The sequence below is a fragment of the Neospora caninum genome, chromosome XI (genome assembly GCF_000208865.1).
Source record: "Neospora caninum Liverpool complete genome, chromosome XI".
Lineage (NCBI taxonomy): Eukaryota > Apicomplexa > Conoidasida > Eucoccidiorida > Sarcocystidae > Neospora > Neospora caninum.
The window spans coordinates 5,338,043-5,353,826 of record NC_018397.1 but is presented as its reverse complement, the minus strand read 5'-3'; the positions used below and the strand labels follow the sequence as shown (position 1 = coordinate 5,353,826).

Here is a 15,784-nt window from a genome sequence, read left to right as displayed (position 1 = left end):
GGCTTTGCCACAGACACAACGAATGCAAAAACAGCAAGCGGCTGACTTGGCTCGAGCTATTAGGTTCCCTATGCCGTCAGACAAGAGGCTAGTAGCATCAAAGTCTGATACAGAGCACGGCAAAAAACTGCGACGCATCGATCACACGGTGCGGTACCTCGATATCACCTTTCTGGCCTGGAAGTGCCGAAAAAAGACGCAGATGCGAGACTGGGGAAGTCCCTTCTCGAGAGGTGTGTAGTGGAGAGACGGACGATTCCTTTGTTATGACTGTTTTAGGTATTCACAACTTTACAGAGATTTGGTATTGCGGCGTTTTACTAGAGGTGCTGCCTCCCTCGGATATCTACCTCCAAGGAGAGATGCGTTCCTCACCTGAAGCCACACGTGTCGCCGCAAAAACAAACGAATCACGCTGGCGGTCGGTCATGATTCACACTGCTTCGACAAAATGTAGGTACGGAATTCGAAACGGATCCGAGAATCTATCCTGAATACATATCTACCTTTGCATAACCTCAGAGTTACACAGTCTACCGGTGTGTCGCTGGCGAGCTTGGGAGACCAGATGGCAACGCTCACGTGCTCATCTACTCGCTAGCCTCTATTCAAGAGAGACGACTTTCGCTCCGTCAAATGCGTCATCTCTACACTGCTCTGCCCCGAGGAGTCACCTGAGCACGGCGACAGAGGCGCCTTTCATTTGCCGGGGTTCTTAAGCCGGGAAAGTGTCGCTCGCTAGTTTCGCATCGCCGGGGCGTTTGGCGTCTGTATCGAGGTAGGAATCTCCGAAACTGCGGCAGGCAAATCCATGTCTACCAAACATGCGGCACGCCTCTGGGCCACAACGCCGAGTAGACAACAGGGAAAACCAAAACGCGCAACGCTGTCTTCTGTGCGGCGTACCCCCATCTTCCCTGGAGAAAGTGCAGAGTGAAAGACAGCAAGTGTGCGCTACCGCAACCTGCTGCGAATGAAGAGACACGGGGCGTTCTCTGAGCTCCGCAGAAAACAGAGTGGTACGGTCCGGGCCACTAGGACTGTCTTGATTTCGAAACAAACTGTTTTCTACCGGCCGCCCTGAGCAGAGCCTTCCCGAACAAACGGAAATGTACATGCGCCGTATGCAGATAGACTACTTCCCCCGTCCAAAAGTAGCACGTGCTTGGACTCTCCCCCCTTGTGTACGCGCTGAAACTAGGACACAAACACATCAGAGATGCACGAGAGGCCTCCATGCAGTCTCCTACAGGCAGCTGCCTCCACAAAACCCGTCCACCTGTGAAAAGGCGCACTCGTGCGCATATGCTGGATATTTAGTGTCTCCGGGAGTTCATCAGTTTTCGTGTCTGCAGTCGCAGCTCTGAGGTGCACGTTTCGCATTGCGTGAACGCTCTGGTGCTTTCCAGGCACGCAGTCGCAGAGACTATCATGTCTTCACTCTCGTGGTCTGAAGTTAACCAAAGGCAAGCATTCTCGCGCTTCCGCGTTTCCCTCACGCCTGCCACACGTTCGTCGCGGGAGCCGCGCGGGTCACGCGCTCGTCGCCTGAATTTTCTGGCGTGAGATCCTGCAGGGAAAAGTTCACAAGGCGCACGGATCCCACTGCCGCTTTGCTCCTCACAGCACCGCACGGCAGAAATCGCCCCCAGTTTTCGACGGTGTTCTCAATTTTGACCCCGTTAGGTTCCGGCGCCATTCTGAGGACTCGAAGCGACACAACGCAAGACTCCCCCATCGGAACGTTGTTTTAGTCATCGCTCGGGCCGCCTTGACGGTGGCTATCTTTCTCGGAACTGGAACCGACTTTAGCAAAGTATGGAGCCCAAAAGCGTGAAAACGGCGACAGGTGCGAGGTCGTGCAGCGCATGCGAAAGAACGCAAACCGCTCGTCGCTCTCGCCTCGAGGCACGCACCACCTGGGATGAGCATTCACAGACTGTCCCGACTGGCTGCAACTATGAAAAGGCCATCGCTGAATCCCCTGATAGGCAACCGCCTTCCTGACACGTCTCTCCAGTTACAGGTCAGAGGCGCCGTAGGAAGGAAAACGCCCCAAGAAGAGACGCGGGCTTTTTTTGCAGGCATGGACCGCCTGCGAATCACCGCCCAGCCACGGACAAAACACGTGTGCAGTCCGGTTCATTTTTCTGAGGATTTCTTAGGAAAATCTAACCGGCAAACGCCGCCTTACTTTCAGGACGCGCATCGACACGACAGGCCGGAAGGCGTAGAGGAGCTACGAGATCAGCAACGCACGGAAACGCAGGGAGATGACTCTGACCGTGTATTTCCGAGGAGCAAAGCACACAAAACAACCCCAAACTCGGCAAAGACTATGTGCCATGTGGCACACAAAAAGCGATTCAATCCCGTACTGGGCGGAATCTCGTGAAAATGAAACGTGTCAACGACGAAATGCATCTACGCAGACGCAAAATACAGATCCAGTCGGAATTCCTAAGCGTCGGCAGTTGACTCGCGGGGACGCGCGGCCACGTGCAGAGCGGACGAACTGTGTGGGTTTGTGCCGCAGGCACACAGATGCGTGTGTGCGCCTCCCTGCGTAAATCGCTGCACCAATCTGTGTCTCTTTATGCGTGCAACGAGGTGACAGAAAAAAGCGATGGTTCGCGAACCCCTGGCCCTCCCCGTCGCCGTCTTCTCACTTACCCCCACGTAAATGAGGTAGTCCATGCCGTTGTCCACCAAAACGAAAACCCATTCATCCCAGGAGAGAAGCTGCTCGTACGCCAGATTGAGGAAGGTCAGTTTGAAGAACACCAGAGTCACGGGCTTCATCAAATAGAGGAAGAAGATCCATCGGTAGGTCCTAAAGTCCGACAGGCAGACGCGGAACCTTTCGCGCGAATGGAACGCTTTACATGGGAAACGTCCTCTCCAAAGAAAACACTGCACGGTGAAGACGAGAACGAGGGGCGGAAAAGCGAGCTCAGAACTGCAGGATGATTTCCAGAAACATCGAACAGCCTGTCTCCTCAAAACACCAGAGAGAAACCCAAGCCTTCAAACGGGAGATGGGAACAAACGGTGTGTCTCCTGACTTCATGTCTCCGGCCGAGCAGAGAAATACTCACTGGTACGCGTCGTATTTGTGGTACAACTCGCCGGTGGAAGGACTGAGGCTGGATTCGACAATGTGGGACTGCTCAGCAAAACAGCGGCATCGCAGAGAGACAAAGAGACACAACTCACTTGAGCAAAAAGAAGAGAGAACTATCTGGTGCCGCCAGCAAGCACTGGTCTCCTTCCTTTACTCACACAACGGAAAACGGGTACAAGATACTCTATGTACGAATGTTCCATATATATATATATAGAGAGAGAGAGCATGTGCTTGTATAAACGGGCATGTAATCCTTGTGTCGTCGCTTACGTATAGGAGCGCGAGGTTGGCGTTGATCGCGACGAGGACGCATATGTATCCCAGCGCATGCAGAATGTAGCGTGTACCCTGGACGAGAACCAGATACCAGAGAGGAAGAGGGAAACGTCGGCAAACGGAGGAGCGCGCCGCTCAAACGCGCGGTGACCGCCTGCTACACAGCGTGAGGATCCACCTGGAGTATTTGGAAGACCAGGAGGAGCATCGCGGAAGCGCTGAAGTTGAGGGCCTTCTGCGAGGTCTTTGCGACAGGGCAGACACCCAACCGACAGACGAACACCCTACCTAAAAGCCGCAGCTTGGCGTCTCGCTTCCTTCCTCTCTTTCCGAGTTTTTCTTCTGACCCACAGGCACCTCTCCCCCGACACAGGCACCGCCACGCTCGTTTGGCAGCTAAGGTCGAGAGCTCACACGCCGGTGCGGATCTGGGAGTTCGAGTGTCTCCGTAGCGGCCATGGCGCCGCAGTGCACAGAGGAGCTCCTCGCCTCTTTTCCTCGAGAATTTCCCCGACCCTTTGGAGGTCGACACTTTCAAGGCCGATCCAGGAGACACCCGGATGCGCCTTCTCTCTCGTCGGTCCTTCGCCCGTCTCTGTCGTGCGTACCTGGAAACCGCCGAGGATGATTTCAAAGAATCCGAGGTAGAGCGAAATGACGCAGAGACCCGCAACGAACTGGACCTCAATGCGGCTGAGCTGCGAGCGCAGTGTCTTCCAACCTGCAAACAGGGACGGCACGCAGGAATCCTCGCCGTCACCAGAACGAAAAGGAGAGGTAGGGGGAGCAAACGACGAGGCAGAGAAGAAGGACGTCCCAGGTGCGCCAACCACAGAGGTATCGCCGTTCGCCGATCCTCCTGCTCCTTGTCGAAGCTCTTTTCTTCGGCTCCTATTTGCTTCTCTTTCTCCTGTCTTCTCGCCACGTCGACGGCCAAACTCACCGAGGGCGACGAGAATGAAAGTCGTTAGGGCGACAACGTCCTGCATCTTCTTGACCACTCGCGAGGCAACCCTGCGCGACATGCGCACACCGCGTGTTTCTCCATCGACGCGGGCACTTGCGGCGCTCGCTCGGCAGCCATCACCACGTGGCTGTTCATGGAGGAGCGTCAAGGACGCGCTCTTCTTTTCTGTTTCCCCGCGAAATCCGCGAGGGAACGCGCATCGCATCCAACCCCCCGCACGGGCGTCGTGCAACCAAACGCCAGACGAGCGCATTGGCGTTCGTATACATCGTGCGTCTCCAAATAGTTCTGCGTCCATCTTCAAATGCCACGCTCTGCTGGATCTGCGCTACACCCTGTTTTGGCTGGGCCGTCTCTGTGCGCGTGCCTCAGTCCCTTCCCCGTAAAAAAAACCACCAGAGGCCTCTCGTCTCGTTGAGACGTGTCTGGATTGCTTCTTCGGCAAGTCTTGCCTCTCCGGCCTTCTTCACCTACCACAGGGCGGGGTGCCGAACGCCGTGCTCCGACATTTCGACGGCTTGTCGCCAGTCGAGGGAGAAGGCGAGCGCCGCGAAGAGGAAATTTCCGAGCATCAAGAGGTGAACGCCGCTCCATTTTCGTCGCCGAAAGACGAGCATGAGGAGCACGAGGACGCCGGACCTGCGACAAAAAAGGCGGTAGTCTGCGGAAGCGACGCAAATGGCCACGTGTGCGCATCTACCCGAAGTGATCAGAAAGACGCCCGCTCAAGAGGCACGGAAAAATCTCGGGAGGTCGCCCTGCATCGACACTCGCCTAGAGGCGACACCAGTGGATGTACACCGGAGAAGGGAGCGTGTGGTGGTCCTGAACAAAACGGGTTCTCGGCGCGCAGAGAGCTGCGCGAATCCCGCGCATCGACGTTTATCTCTACACTTGGACTAGGAAGGCAACGCCACTGAGAGACGTAGCCACAGACGGCCAGGCAAGCATTCGTCCTCCTTAGCCTTTGGTCGGCATTGACCCACACAACTATCCTTGCACATGTGTGCGTGATCCGGGCGATTCGAATGCCGACACCAGTCCACGTGTGGCCAGTCGCACTCTTTTTCGCGGATTTTCGAGGGTCGCTGGGTAGGAGCGAGAGGTGACGAAGACAGCCCGCCGAGGCAACCTACGTGAAGAGGTAAAGGATCATGAGACCAAAGACCGTATCCGGCAGGCAGATTTGCTCGGCGGACAGCTGCTGATTCCCGGGATTGATGAAGGTCACCGCGCCGCGAAGACGCAAGTCGAGGCCGTCGGCGTTGAGAAGCACCACTGCGTACCGGTCCCTCCGGGGAACTTGAATCCGAACTTGCATGCGCGAGGCAGTAAATGGAAGGCGCTGGACAGAGACACAACCACTCATCACACAAACGGTGAGGCACGCACAAGACAGAGAACAGAAAGCCACACGGAGATCTGACAATATGACAAAAATCGACGACGTCCAGCGCCGCCGCGCAGCGAAGAGCAGGCGTGTGGAAGCGAGGAACGGCAAGGGGCCACAGCCTCCCTTTGGGGAAAGGCGAGCCACACACGGCGCGTCCCTCTTCTTCCGTCTCTCACACCCGCGAGGTTAGGTGCGGTGTATCTGGTCTTGCCGTGCTGGCCGGCGTGCCTCGTTCGAAAGGCCACGAGGCCGTACCTTGAAAGCAGGAATGTACGAGTTTGCGACGACGTTGTCGGCCGCCGTGAACGACGGCAGCCAGTCGCCGTCTTGTTCGAAGAACAACTGAACGCAACACGGAAGAGACGCCCGATCCCCCCTTCAATCTTTCTGGCCGGCAGACACAGTCAGTCGGCGATCCTCGTTTTCTCTGCTGTGTGCACGGAGAGATACCCCAGGGCGCCCCGAGAGGCCGCGCCGCACACACAACCGACTGCTTTTCCCCCGAATCCCTGACGCGCGCACGCGTTTTCCTAGGAAAAGGAATCTCGCGGACGTGCTGGCGGGACTGGCCCTCTGCGCCCGAGGCACCGCGTCTGACTCGCCCAGAGACTTGTGCGAGACCTCTGCCGACGCTCACAAACTGGAAGTGATCCATGACGAGGACGAAGGTGTTGTTGACGGAGTCGACGAGGGGACCGTCGCGGATTGGAGCCGTGGGAAACGGCAAGGCCTCGAGCCGTCTGGCCTCCATCGCGCTTCGTTTCTCGGAGACTCTGCGGGCGGCCGAGGCGCCGACGCCCGCCTCACCCGCACGCTCGTCCAGCGCTCCTCCCTCATCTGCGGGGGCGTCCACGCCGCTCTCTGGAAACACAACACGCACTCGAAACCCACGGCCTTGCGAAGGCTGACCGGTAAGGTCTTCATTTCGACATACCCTCAGCGTGCGTCTCTCTCGACGTGTCTGGTCTCTGAACTCGCGCGCACCGCTGCCCGAGCGCTCCCCTCGCCCCCCTGTCCTTCTGTTCTCCCTCCCGCTCGCTTCTTGAGGGCGCGAGACGCCCGAGGCTCTCAACGCGTCGCCGAGCTCCGCTTGTGTCTCACCGTCTTGAGACTCTTTGACGCGGTACAGCAGCGTCGGAGACACGGCGCCCACTGTCTGACGCAGCGCGGAGGCAACGTCGCCGGCCAGTCCGCGGAAGGCGCTTTCCACGCCGGAGACGGTCTCCTGCACGACTTGAGGCAAGTCAGACAGCTTCCACGACGCGGACGCTGGAGATCCAGAAGACGCCGCGCTTTCTTCGCCGCGCTCCAGCGACTCCGGAGACGCCGAAAAGGCGGCAAGTCCCCGACTGGGCCGAGTCGCCGAGTCTGCAGCTGCTCGCGCCGACGACCCGTCGGTTCGCGGCGACATGGTCTTCCCGGAAAAGCGAGGCTCCGCTAGGGGCATGTTGTTCACGTAGTTCGACGGCAGAAGCTCCAAGTCGATGTCAATGACGCCTGAACACGCAAACAGACCTAAAGGCCTCCATATTTACACCGCTGAAACCAGACCTAAAGGCCTCCATATTTACACCGCAGGAAACGCGACAGAGCAGCAGGCGTATCCGCGCTACGCAAAACTGCAGCAGACCGCCAGCGCCGGGGAGGCTCTTTCTTCTCTAGAGAAGAAAGAAAGAGTTTGCATGAGGCAGACATTTACAAACACACATCTATATACCTCTGTTCAGATGTATGTTCAGATGTGTATATTCTGGAGAGACGCTGCGCTAGGCAGTTGCATGTTATCTCAAATGGAAACGGATGCCCGTATATTGTGCAGCTACTTTTCGCGTGACAGTACACTCGAGTTCCCGTTTCGTGTTCTGTTTGACAAGCGCTTTGCTTTGCACACCCCGGCGCGCGCACACACACACAGGTGGAGCGCGAGAGCGTCAAACGAGGCTGCGTTTTCGCTAAATTTCCTCGGTCTCGGCTGCTTCGATCTGAAACCGCAGTGCAGGAGCGACGTGCACGCGGTGAACGCGCGCAGTCCGGCTTACCTCCTGCCTCGAGTCCAATGTGCGGCGCGTCTTTCGGAGGAATGGCGGCGTTGACGAGATACGGCAGACGGCAGAGCGGCAGAGCGTAAATGTCCAGAGCGGGTGTGGAGCTGCCTGCGGCTGTGGCCGCGGCCAGCAATCCATCGGAGGCCTCGATCCCGCACACGATAGCCTCCGCAAAGAGCGACGCGTCTTTCGCTCCGAACAGACACGCGAGAGAAAGAACGGCAACCAGGGCTGTCTGGAAAAGCCGTTGAGGAAGCGACGAGGCGCGCAGCAGTCTGGGCCGCCTCCGCCGCGGTGGTGCGCCGGAACTCCCAGGATCCGAAGAGAAAAGACGCGGGAGGGAAGACGGCCGAGACCGAGCAGACCGCGTGCGAGAGCAGCCGGGCGAGAAAGACGAAGCACTCGGAGGCGCTCGGGAGCAAAGAGACACAGCAGACGGGGAAGAGAAGGCGGACGAGGGACCGGAAGCACGCGGCAGCGAGAGAGGAGATGATGGTCGGCGGGACACGGCAGACACAGAAGCGAGGGAGACTAGAGAGTGGAGTCCTGCTGCGCTTCCACTCGAGGTTTCGCCCCCTGAAATCGACGTGGAATCCACGGAACGGCGCGAAGAGAGAGAGGTGAAGCGCGCTCTCGCACGGGGGAAGAAAAGGAGAGGAGGTCGATGGGGCGGCTCCTCACGCGAGGCGGAGCGCGACTGCGCAGAGTGGGAAGCCGTGGGCGTTTCGTCTCGGCCGTCGAGTGGAACGGGCCTCCGCACACGGAACCGTTTGAGCTCGGAAGACACGTTCTGTAATTTTGCGAAACAGGGAGAGCCTCCAGTCGGCGGCTGGAGTGTGGAGGAAGCGAGCGAGAGGAGAGCGGCACGGCGGCGCCGCGATCTGGAGCAGCCAGAGAGCGTGCGGAAAGGCCTGGCAGCCTGTCCTCTCTTTCCCTTTCGACAGCGCGGGCGGTCCCCCAGTCTGTTAGGACGGAGGTTACTCTGAGCCTGTCGGTCGCCGCGTTGCTTCTTTTCGCCTGCGCGCGCCACGGCTTTGTTGGCGAGGTACGGCGGTCCGCTTTCGTCTGTCGCCGCGAGCTCGCTGCGGGGTGCGTTTGCAGCCGGAGGCATCTCGGGACCCAGCGACGGCTGGCGGGGACGGGGATTACGTGCAGAACTCGGCCGGTCCTGGTGAAGGTTCAGAGTCTGCAGTTCGGGTGTCTGCCTGGTCGTGCGTCTCCTGGGCAGAGCCCCGACGTTTTTCTTCGCCAGTCGAGGGCGAGGCCGTCCCGACGCGTACCAGCTTCGCTTCATCGTGGCGAACCACCTCTCCTGGTCGCCTCGCGGCTACTCCCGCCGTCTGTTTTACCGCCCTGCATGCGCCGCCGACTGCCTGCGGCGGCTGCTGGTGGGTTCGGTGCTTGACGGGGTCGGCAACTCGCTCTCGTCCCTCTCTTCGCTGCCTTGGAAAAAAGCGGACGAGAGAGAGACAGAGGCGGGCGCAGGAGTAGACGGAGCAGTTCGAGAAGAAAAGGCGGCGAGAGATGGGACCCGAGCGGGAGGGAGGGACGGGGATTAACTCATCTCCGAGCCACGCGTGAGCGGCAGAGAAGCTGAGCGCGAGGGACACACACACGCCGTCTTCTCGTCGTCTTCCGATGAAAAACAGAAAGTGTCCAGGCCGACCCGGGGAGAACAGGAGGCCGAGCTCGGCTCTCTGCTCGACGCGTTCACCTAGCCGATCCAGCGGAGCCACGAAAGAAGGCGGTCCGCTAACTCGGTCCTCGCACAGTGGCACAGGGACGACGCGCGGGAATCCGAAAGTCGCACCGTCGCTCCAGGATGTCGCGGGGAAATCGGAGAAGAAAGAAACTCTCTCCTAGGAACCCCGCTTTCAAGTGGCGATCAAAAAGCGGTTCGTCCCGCGGGAGCGGCACTGGACCTTCCGGAGGAACCGCTGGTAAGCGTGTGTGTCCCAGTTCGTGTCACCGCCGAGCGAGGAACAAAAGTGGAGACGCGAAGCACAGGAGCACATTCATGAGCTTTTTGGGAGACAAACACGGGTAAGAAACGACGGACACGAGAGAGACAAAAGCGGTCAGGCGACTCCCCTTTTACCCGCGCCGCGCGCGTTCTCGGAGTCTCTCCGTTTCTCACGCGAGCGCATGCGATGGCAAGAAAAATCTCGCTGTTTGTGCCAGAGACTTGTGGCAAGTTCTGTCCGCGGCGGAACGGGAGTTTCGGCGCGTTCGTTTCCCAGTGGACACTTTTGTTTCTCTGTTGATCAGGACGACGCGTTTTCACGCTAGAACGGCCCCAGGGAACCCCCGTGTCTGAAGCAAGGCAGCCTGCTGGCCTCTCGAGTGGCATCTCTAGAAGGAAAAGAACTGTCCGGCGTTGCATGTTTTCCAAACTTGATCCTTTTTTCTGTTCCGTGGCGTCGTCGATTTCCTCTCGGCCTAAAGCTCACCTTTTCTGCGGTCGTGCATTCTCCGGCTCTGCGCTCTCTTCCCCCGCGTCTCTCGTGTCTACGGTTTTGTTTTGATTGCCTCGCACCATGGCTGCAACTTCCTCGTCGGGCGCTCGCGTTCTAGCGCTTGCCTCCAGTCCGCAAGGCTTGTCTGCCGCACGCGCAGCGCAGGGCAAGAAAGACACCGTTTTGACCGTTCTTCAGACCGAGTCTTTTCCTCAGGCGGAGACCGCCGCAGGGGCTCTTTACGACGCGATCCTGGTTTTGGACGTTGGAAACATCCAAGACGGCGCGGCCGCCCGTCCCGCGGCGCAAGCTTTGGCTCAAGCAGTTTGCCGCGCTGTAGCCCCGGGGGGATTTGTACTGGTTGCCGAAGGAAGTGGCGACGCCGAGCAGGTGAGGAGAACGCGACGAAATGCGAAAAAACAGCCGTGCAACGCTCTCTTCGCCGATTCTCAATGAGCGTGTGTGTCACTGCAGCAGAAGTTTTCGAACAAAAACACCGGCAACGGGAGCAGCGGTGGGGGTTGCCAGCCTGCAGTAGCGTCGAACCCTAAACTGGTGAGATGGGTGTTTTTTCGAAAAAGGAGCATGCTGTCGCCTCTGGTGCAACGCGCACACGCCTTTGTTTGAGAGTCCTCTGTTTCGGCGTGGTCCCACACTTTTCTGCCGCGATTTCCCTCGACATCTGTGTGTCGCACGCTTCGTCGCGTTTGTTTCTTCCGCGCAGGCACGCCGTCTGATGAAGCGACTGCTGGTCTACGAAGGCCTCGTCTCTGCCACAGACTCAGAGGTCGCCTCGTTCGTAGCCGACCACCTGACCGGCTTTGAAACCCCCATAATGGTAAGCAACCGCAGAGAGAGACGCAACACTACCCGCGAGAGCATTGCCTCTGCATCCGCTGTATGTACACCGGGGTGGTCAAGTCTCAGGCAGGGAAGAAGGCGTGCGTGCCAGGAGGCGGTCTCATACGGTGTTGACGGCACGAGCGGCGTTACAAGGCTCTTTGCAAAAAGGCAGGAGACGCCCTGGACGACTTTTGGAAAGCACGTCCCCGTAGGAAATCTTTGAGAGCGTGGAAGGCTATGAACACTTTCCGGGGCCGTGTGTTTGTACACACCACTCGAAGTTGCTCACGTGGAGGAACGAGAAATTCCAGATCCGTCTCGAGGGTTGCTGAAGCAGTCCGCATTTGCGGTCTTGATCCAGTGGGTGACCGAACATTGACCAGAGCCTGCTCTGTCCGATCGTGCGGCGCCGCGTTCCCCATTTGCCGTTTCTTTTGCTTTAGTGGACAGGAAGGAAACCGACATGGGCTGCCGGCGCGGCAGACACGGTGTCAGGCAGCAACGGCGTCGTGGCAAGTGGGAGTAACGAGGTAGACGCCGACGACCTCATCGATGAGGCGACGCTTATTGACCCAGCTGAAGCGTATCAGCCGCTGGGGAAAGGTAAGATCTTCGAAACGTGCACGGTGATTTCTGGCCCTGCGCGTTTGTACTGGAAGCGGCGAAGAATGCCTCACTGTGCATGCATTCCCCGTGGGGGTGTTTTCGTTTCTCGTGTCCTGAGCCGGCGGCCGGTGGAAAGGCACACGCCTACTTTCAGGTTTACGCGTCGAGCGGCCAGCCTCTCCGAGGCTGGGGTGTCGGTACACCCCGTTCGCGCAGCGGCGCTGCTGGTTGCTGCACTTAAACTCGCGTTGTTTTTCTCGTGGAATCGCTGCCATGCAAAGAGTCCTTCCAGGGCTCTTTTCCCCGTCGCGTCCTGCGTTCGGCTTCCGCAACGCCGTACTCGAAGAGATGGCGCTTCCTGTCCTCGTGCGTCTTTCTTGCGATGGGCGCCGCGGCCGTTTGTGTAGGCAAGACGTCGATGCGTAGAAACGACAACGCGATTTGAGATCGGTACAGAAAACACCGAACCTAACGCGATTTACCTGAAAGCACGCAGGGGCTACTTTGGTGAGCGTTTCTGTTTGTGGTCCTGTGCTCGGCGCCGTCTTTGTCAGACCGATCAAGTTGTGCGTCACGGCCCAAAGCGTGTCCCAACTGCACTTGCGGGCGAAAGGAGGCTGAGGAGGCTGCAGAGAAGACGAGGAGAAAGCTGGAGTCCGGGGAAATCCGGTCCTCTTGCGGAAACGTGAGTTAAGTGTCTCTCTCTGCCTCACGCGCCGCGGGTTCCGCTTCTCCAGAGGCACCAAAAACCTGAGGGAGGGAGAGCGGGGTGACGTGAAAATCGGCGGTGGGCAAGTGCGCTGGAGAAGAACGTCTATCGGCGGGGACGCGCATGCAGGTGTTGCCTTTTTATTGCGCCTCTCCGCGAGCAGAGGCTTCAACACTCTGTGTATCCGTGTCGCCTGCCCCCCCCCCTCCCCCCAATGCTGGTAGCCGAATCGTGTCGCGACTCGGGGTTTTTCGAATGTCTCCACTCCCCGTTTTAGCAGATCCGTCCTCTGTCAGAGTCCCCTGTGCGGTGTACGCGGCACAGGGGATCTCTTTTTTCTCGAAAAACACCTGCGGCGTCGCCCCGCGGCCGACTCCGTCCAGAGAAACTGAACGTGCGCTTCTCTCTGGAGCGTTGCTGTTTGCAGTGCTACCTCGGAGACGCCTTCCGCTGTGCCGGGTGCCCGTACAGAGGTGAGCTGACGCGTTTCAGGGCGGCATTGCGCGGAGGTCCCAGGCAGCGAAACTGCGGCCCGTCGCTCGTTCAGACAACTGAGTTTTTGGGTTCGACGGTTCCCTTTCTCGTCCCAAAGACAGGCCAGTGGGCTCGAGGTTGCGTCTGTGGGCGTTTTCTTTGCAGGCATGCCTGCCTTCAAACCGGGCGAGAAGGTTTCGTTAGAGGAGACGAGCGTGGTGGTAAGTGGGACTGCAGTCTCGTGGAAGGCATCCAAACGCGTCAGTTCCTTGCCGGGGCAGTGTGGTCGCAGCGGAAAATGTGGCCCGGAAAAACGAGGGGGTTCTTCCTGAGTGCCTGTCGTCCCCCATTCACTTGCAACTCACCCTTTTTTTGAGGGGATAGAGCGAGTCAACAGGCGTCCCTTCACAACTTTCAGTCGGGGTCTAACGCACCGGTGTGACGAGTGCTCTCCCTTGTTTGCGCAGGCGCCCGTGCCTGGAATGCAGAAGGAAGTTGCAACGGTGTCCATGAACAAGGTGCGAATCGCAGACCTCGGAGACGATATGTGAGGCGTCTGAGAAGGCAAGGCGCCGGGTTCTCGCCTCCATAGCGTCGGGGCGTGCCTCCTTTTCTGGTTAAGGACTTGGATAAGTTCGCCGCACGCCCTGTGTACTGCGGTGTTCTCGGCTTCGTCTCAGTTTAAACGGGCAGAGACAAATGGGCGTGTCTCGCGGTGTTCAAGGGGAAAACGCTGTGGAAAAAACCGAGCTGTCGACGTCTCGTTCAGCTACCGAGCAATCTTTTTTGTGTACGGGGTTTCCGCAACCGCGTGTTCGGCAGCGTGCTCGGATCACACTCTACCTTCTCGCCGCTGGCTGACGTTTTTGTGTTCAGCAGGCAGAGACCAGTAGGATCGGTAGGAAAAAGCGAGGCGACGGCGCCAAACGGCCGTCGTCCTTATAGTCTGGCCGATTGAGGCAACGCAGGTTTCTCCCCTCTGTGGTGCATCCCAGAGGTCTTGGAGTCAGATTGAAAAGGGAAAAATGGTCTCGGGCCACGGGCAACTGAGCGAACGTTCCGACGCCGCGAGGCTGGATCCACGCTTCAGTTTGCGGATCACACGGTTTCTCTCCCCGCGTTCCGGTTACCCAAATAAAATCACGTTACAACTCAGGCTAGAAAACTGGGAAAAGTGCGTTTGTGGCGCAACCACAGCGACAAGGGATACACGGTACACGATGCTTTTTGGACAAATCGTATTCGGAGTAACGGTGCTTCGGAAAGGCCAAAGAGGCCTATGAATATCTCGCTCTCGATGCAAGATGCAACCTTTCCCTGAAAAAGCTCGGCAGGAGCACGCCCACTGGAGAGCAGTGGAAGGCAGTTCGAATGGAGAGAGTCAGAGGTCGTCGTCTCCAGGCTTGGCCTCGACGGACTGGCTCTTCATGTACTCGAGATAGGCTGAAGGGAGGCACGCCGGAGCGAAGAAGAGGCGAAACCCGAGGGGACATAGAGAGAAAAGGATCTTCCTACAAAAGGATCTTTTCGGAAATGCAAACTTGGCTCTCAAATGCGCAGACACGCGTCGCCAGCGGCGTATGTCACGAGCTTTCCCCCACTTGCGTCACGAGATACGGGGAGGCAACGTTCATCCCGTTCCCTCCAAGCATTTAGCGAACGGCTTTGCGTAGCACACACGCAGTCTCGCACATGAATGCAAACAGCGGAGCAGCATCGCCTTGGCTGTCTTCCACTGTGTGCCGTACCTTCGAACTGGTCTTTGTCAAATCGCATCTGCATCTCCCGCAAACTAAAGTGTTCCGCATGAAACCTGCACGCGACAACAGCGAAGACACCGCCATCGTGTCACTGTAACCGTCTTCTCGCCAGGGGTTCCCGGTTCGGCGTGAGTTCGGAAGCGACGGAGCACGCGGCCTCGAGAAGGCGCTTGTTACACCTGCTGTGCCCAGGCGCAAGGGAAGTGAAGGCGCATGGTCTGTTGACGCTACGTTTTCCTCGAGCTCTTCTCCACAGTTCTTTGTGAAGCACAAAATTTAGAGAGACGAACGCGAGAGGACCACAGGACGCCCCGAAAAACTCGTGTACGAGGGGACGTCCCCGACTGGGGAGAGGCCTTGGCGGTGAGAGAATCGGGCGCTTTTTCGCTTGGACTCACGAATTTCACTCTGAAACAGAAACGTATTTTTTCGCTGAGTTTTCAGTCGAGAGAACTCCCGAATGCAAAAACCTGCGCTCCGAGCCGGACCGAGGAGAGGCGGGGGCGGGGACTCACTCGTGTTTCTTTCCGTTTATCAACTCGATCTTTATGATTGACGGCGCGTTGTACCTGAGTACACATTTCGCAAAATGTGGAGGGAACACCACGCGGCTGGCGTCGCACGGTTCTTTCTCTTGCTGGAGAAGACTTTTTCGCCACACGACGGTGTCTCTAGGGAAACGTTCCAACCTCCTTTCTAGACGCGTCCCCTCAGTCGAGCTCTCACCCGAGAAGCTGGTAAGACGCCTGGAGAGTAGGGAACTTCTTTTTGACGGATTCGGACTTCATGAGGTGAATCAGTTGGCGACACACTTCGGAGCGCGGTCTTCCCGGGTGGTACGCCACATGGACATTCTTGACGCAGGCCAGGAAGTCCAGCGGTTTGAAAAGGTCGTATTTCGGCATCCTGCTCAGGAACGAGGCGCCGGAGACAAGAACTCAGCCTCTCGTTTCAAAACGGAATGTCCAAGCCGTTAGCGAAAAAGTGGCAGAGTAGAGCTGCGCAGAGAGGAAACAGGCACAGAGGCATTGTATCCAAGCGCGGTTGAAACGAGTGAAGTCACTCTGTTTCCATCTGCAGTCGAGACTTGCCGCAGGGGCGGGAGCTTCCGCAAGGCGCTGGGACGTC

At 58.1% G+C, this 15,784-nt stretch overlaps 3 protein-coding genes across 3 annotated transcripts; 1 reads left to right on the top strand and 2 right to left on the bottom strand.

Annotated features, from left to right (window-relative positions):
• Positions 1 to 1,495: 1,495 nt before the first annotated feature.
• On the bottom strand, positions 1,496 to 9,102 carry NCLIV_059420 (conserved hypothetical protein; the record flags this gene model as incomplete). The annotated part of the gene is made up of 14 exons (XM_003885496.1): positions 1,496 to 1,570; positions 2,195 to 2,239; positions 2,674 to 2,833; positions 3,099 to 3,166; positions 3,398 to 3,475; positions 4,012 to 4,124; positions 4,347 to 4,417; positions 4,845 to 5,009; positions 5,507 to 5,715; positions 6,019 to 6,105; positions 6,401 to 6,624; positions 6,865 to 7,260; positions 7,803 to 7,994; positions 8,790 to 9,102. The coding sequence occupies 14 exons, from the start codon at positions 9,100 to 9,102 to the stop codon at positions 1,496 to 1,498; spliced, it is 2,196 nt and encodes a 731-aa protein (XP_003885545.1).
• Positions 9,103 to 10,345: 1,243 nt separating this feature from the next.
• Positions 10,346 to 13,447, top strand: NCLIV_059410 (hypothetical protein; the record flags this gene model as incomplete). Its single annotated transcript, XM_003885495.1, has 7 exons — positions 10,346 to 10,654; positions 10,989 to 11,102; positions 11,551 to 11,710; positions 12,268 to 12,398; positions 12,850 to 12,895; positions 13,062 to 13,117; positions 13,364 to 13,447. 7 exons carry the CDS (start codon positions 10,346 to 10,348, stop codon positions 13,445 to 13,447), a joined length of 900 nt encoding a protein of 299 aa, XP_003885544.1.
• Positions 13,448 to 14,277: 830 nt separating this feature from the next.
• On the bottom strand, positions 14,278 to 15,561 carry NCLIV_059400 (conserved hypothetical protein; the record flags this gene model as incomplete). Its single annotated transcript, XM_003885494.1, has 4 exons — positions 14,278 to 14,339; positions 14,645 to 14,709; positions 15,172 to 15,225; positions 15,383 to 15,561. The coding sequence occupies 4 exons, from the start codon at positions 15,559 to 15,561 to the stop codon at positions 14,278 to 14,280; spliced, it is 360 nt and encodes a 119-aa protein (XP_003885543.1).
• Between the last annotated feature and the right edge of the window lie 223 nt (positions 15,562 to 15,784).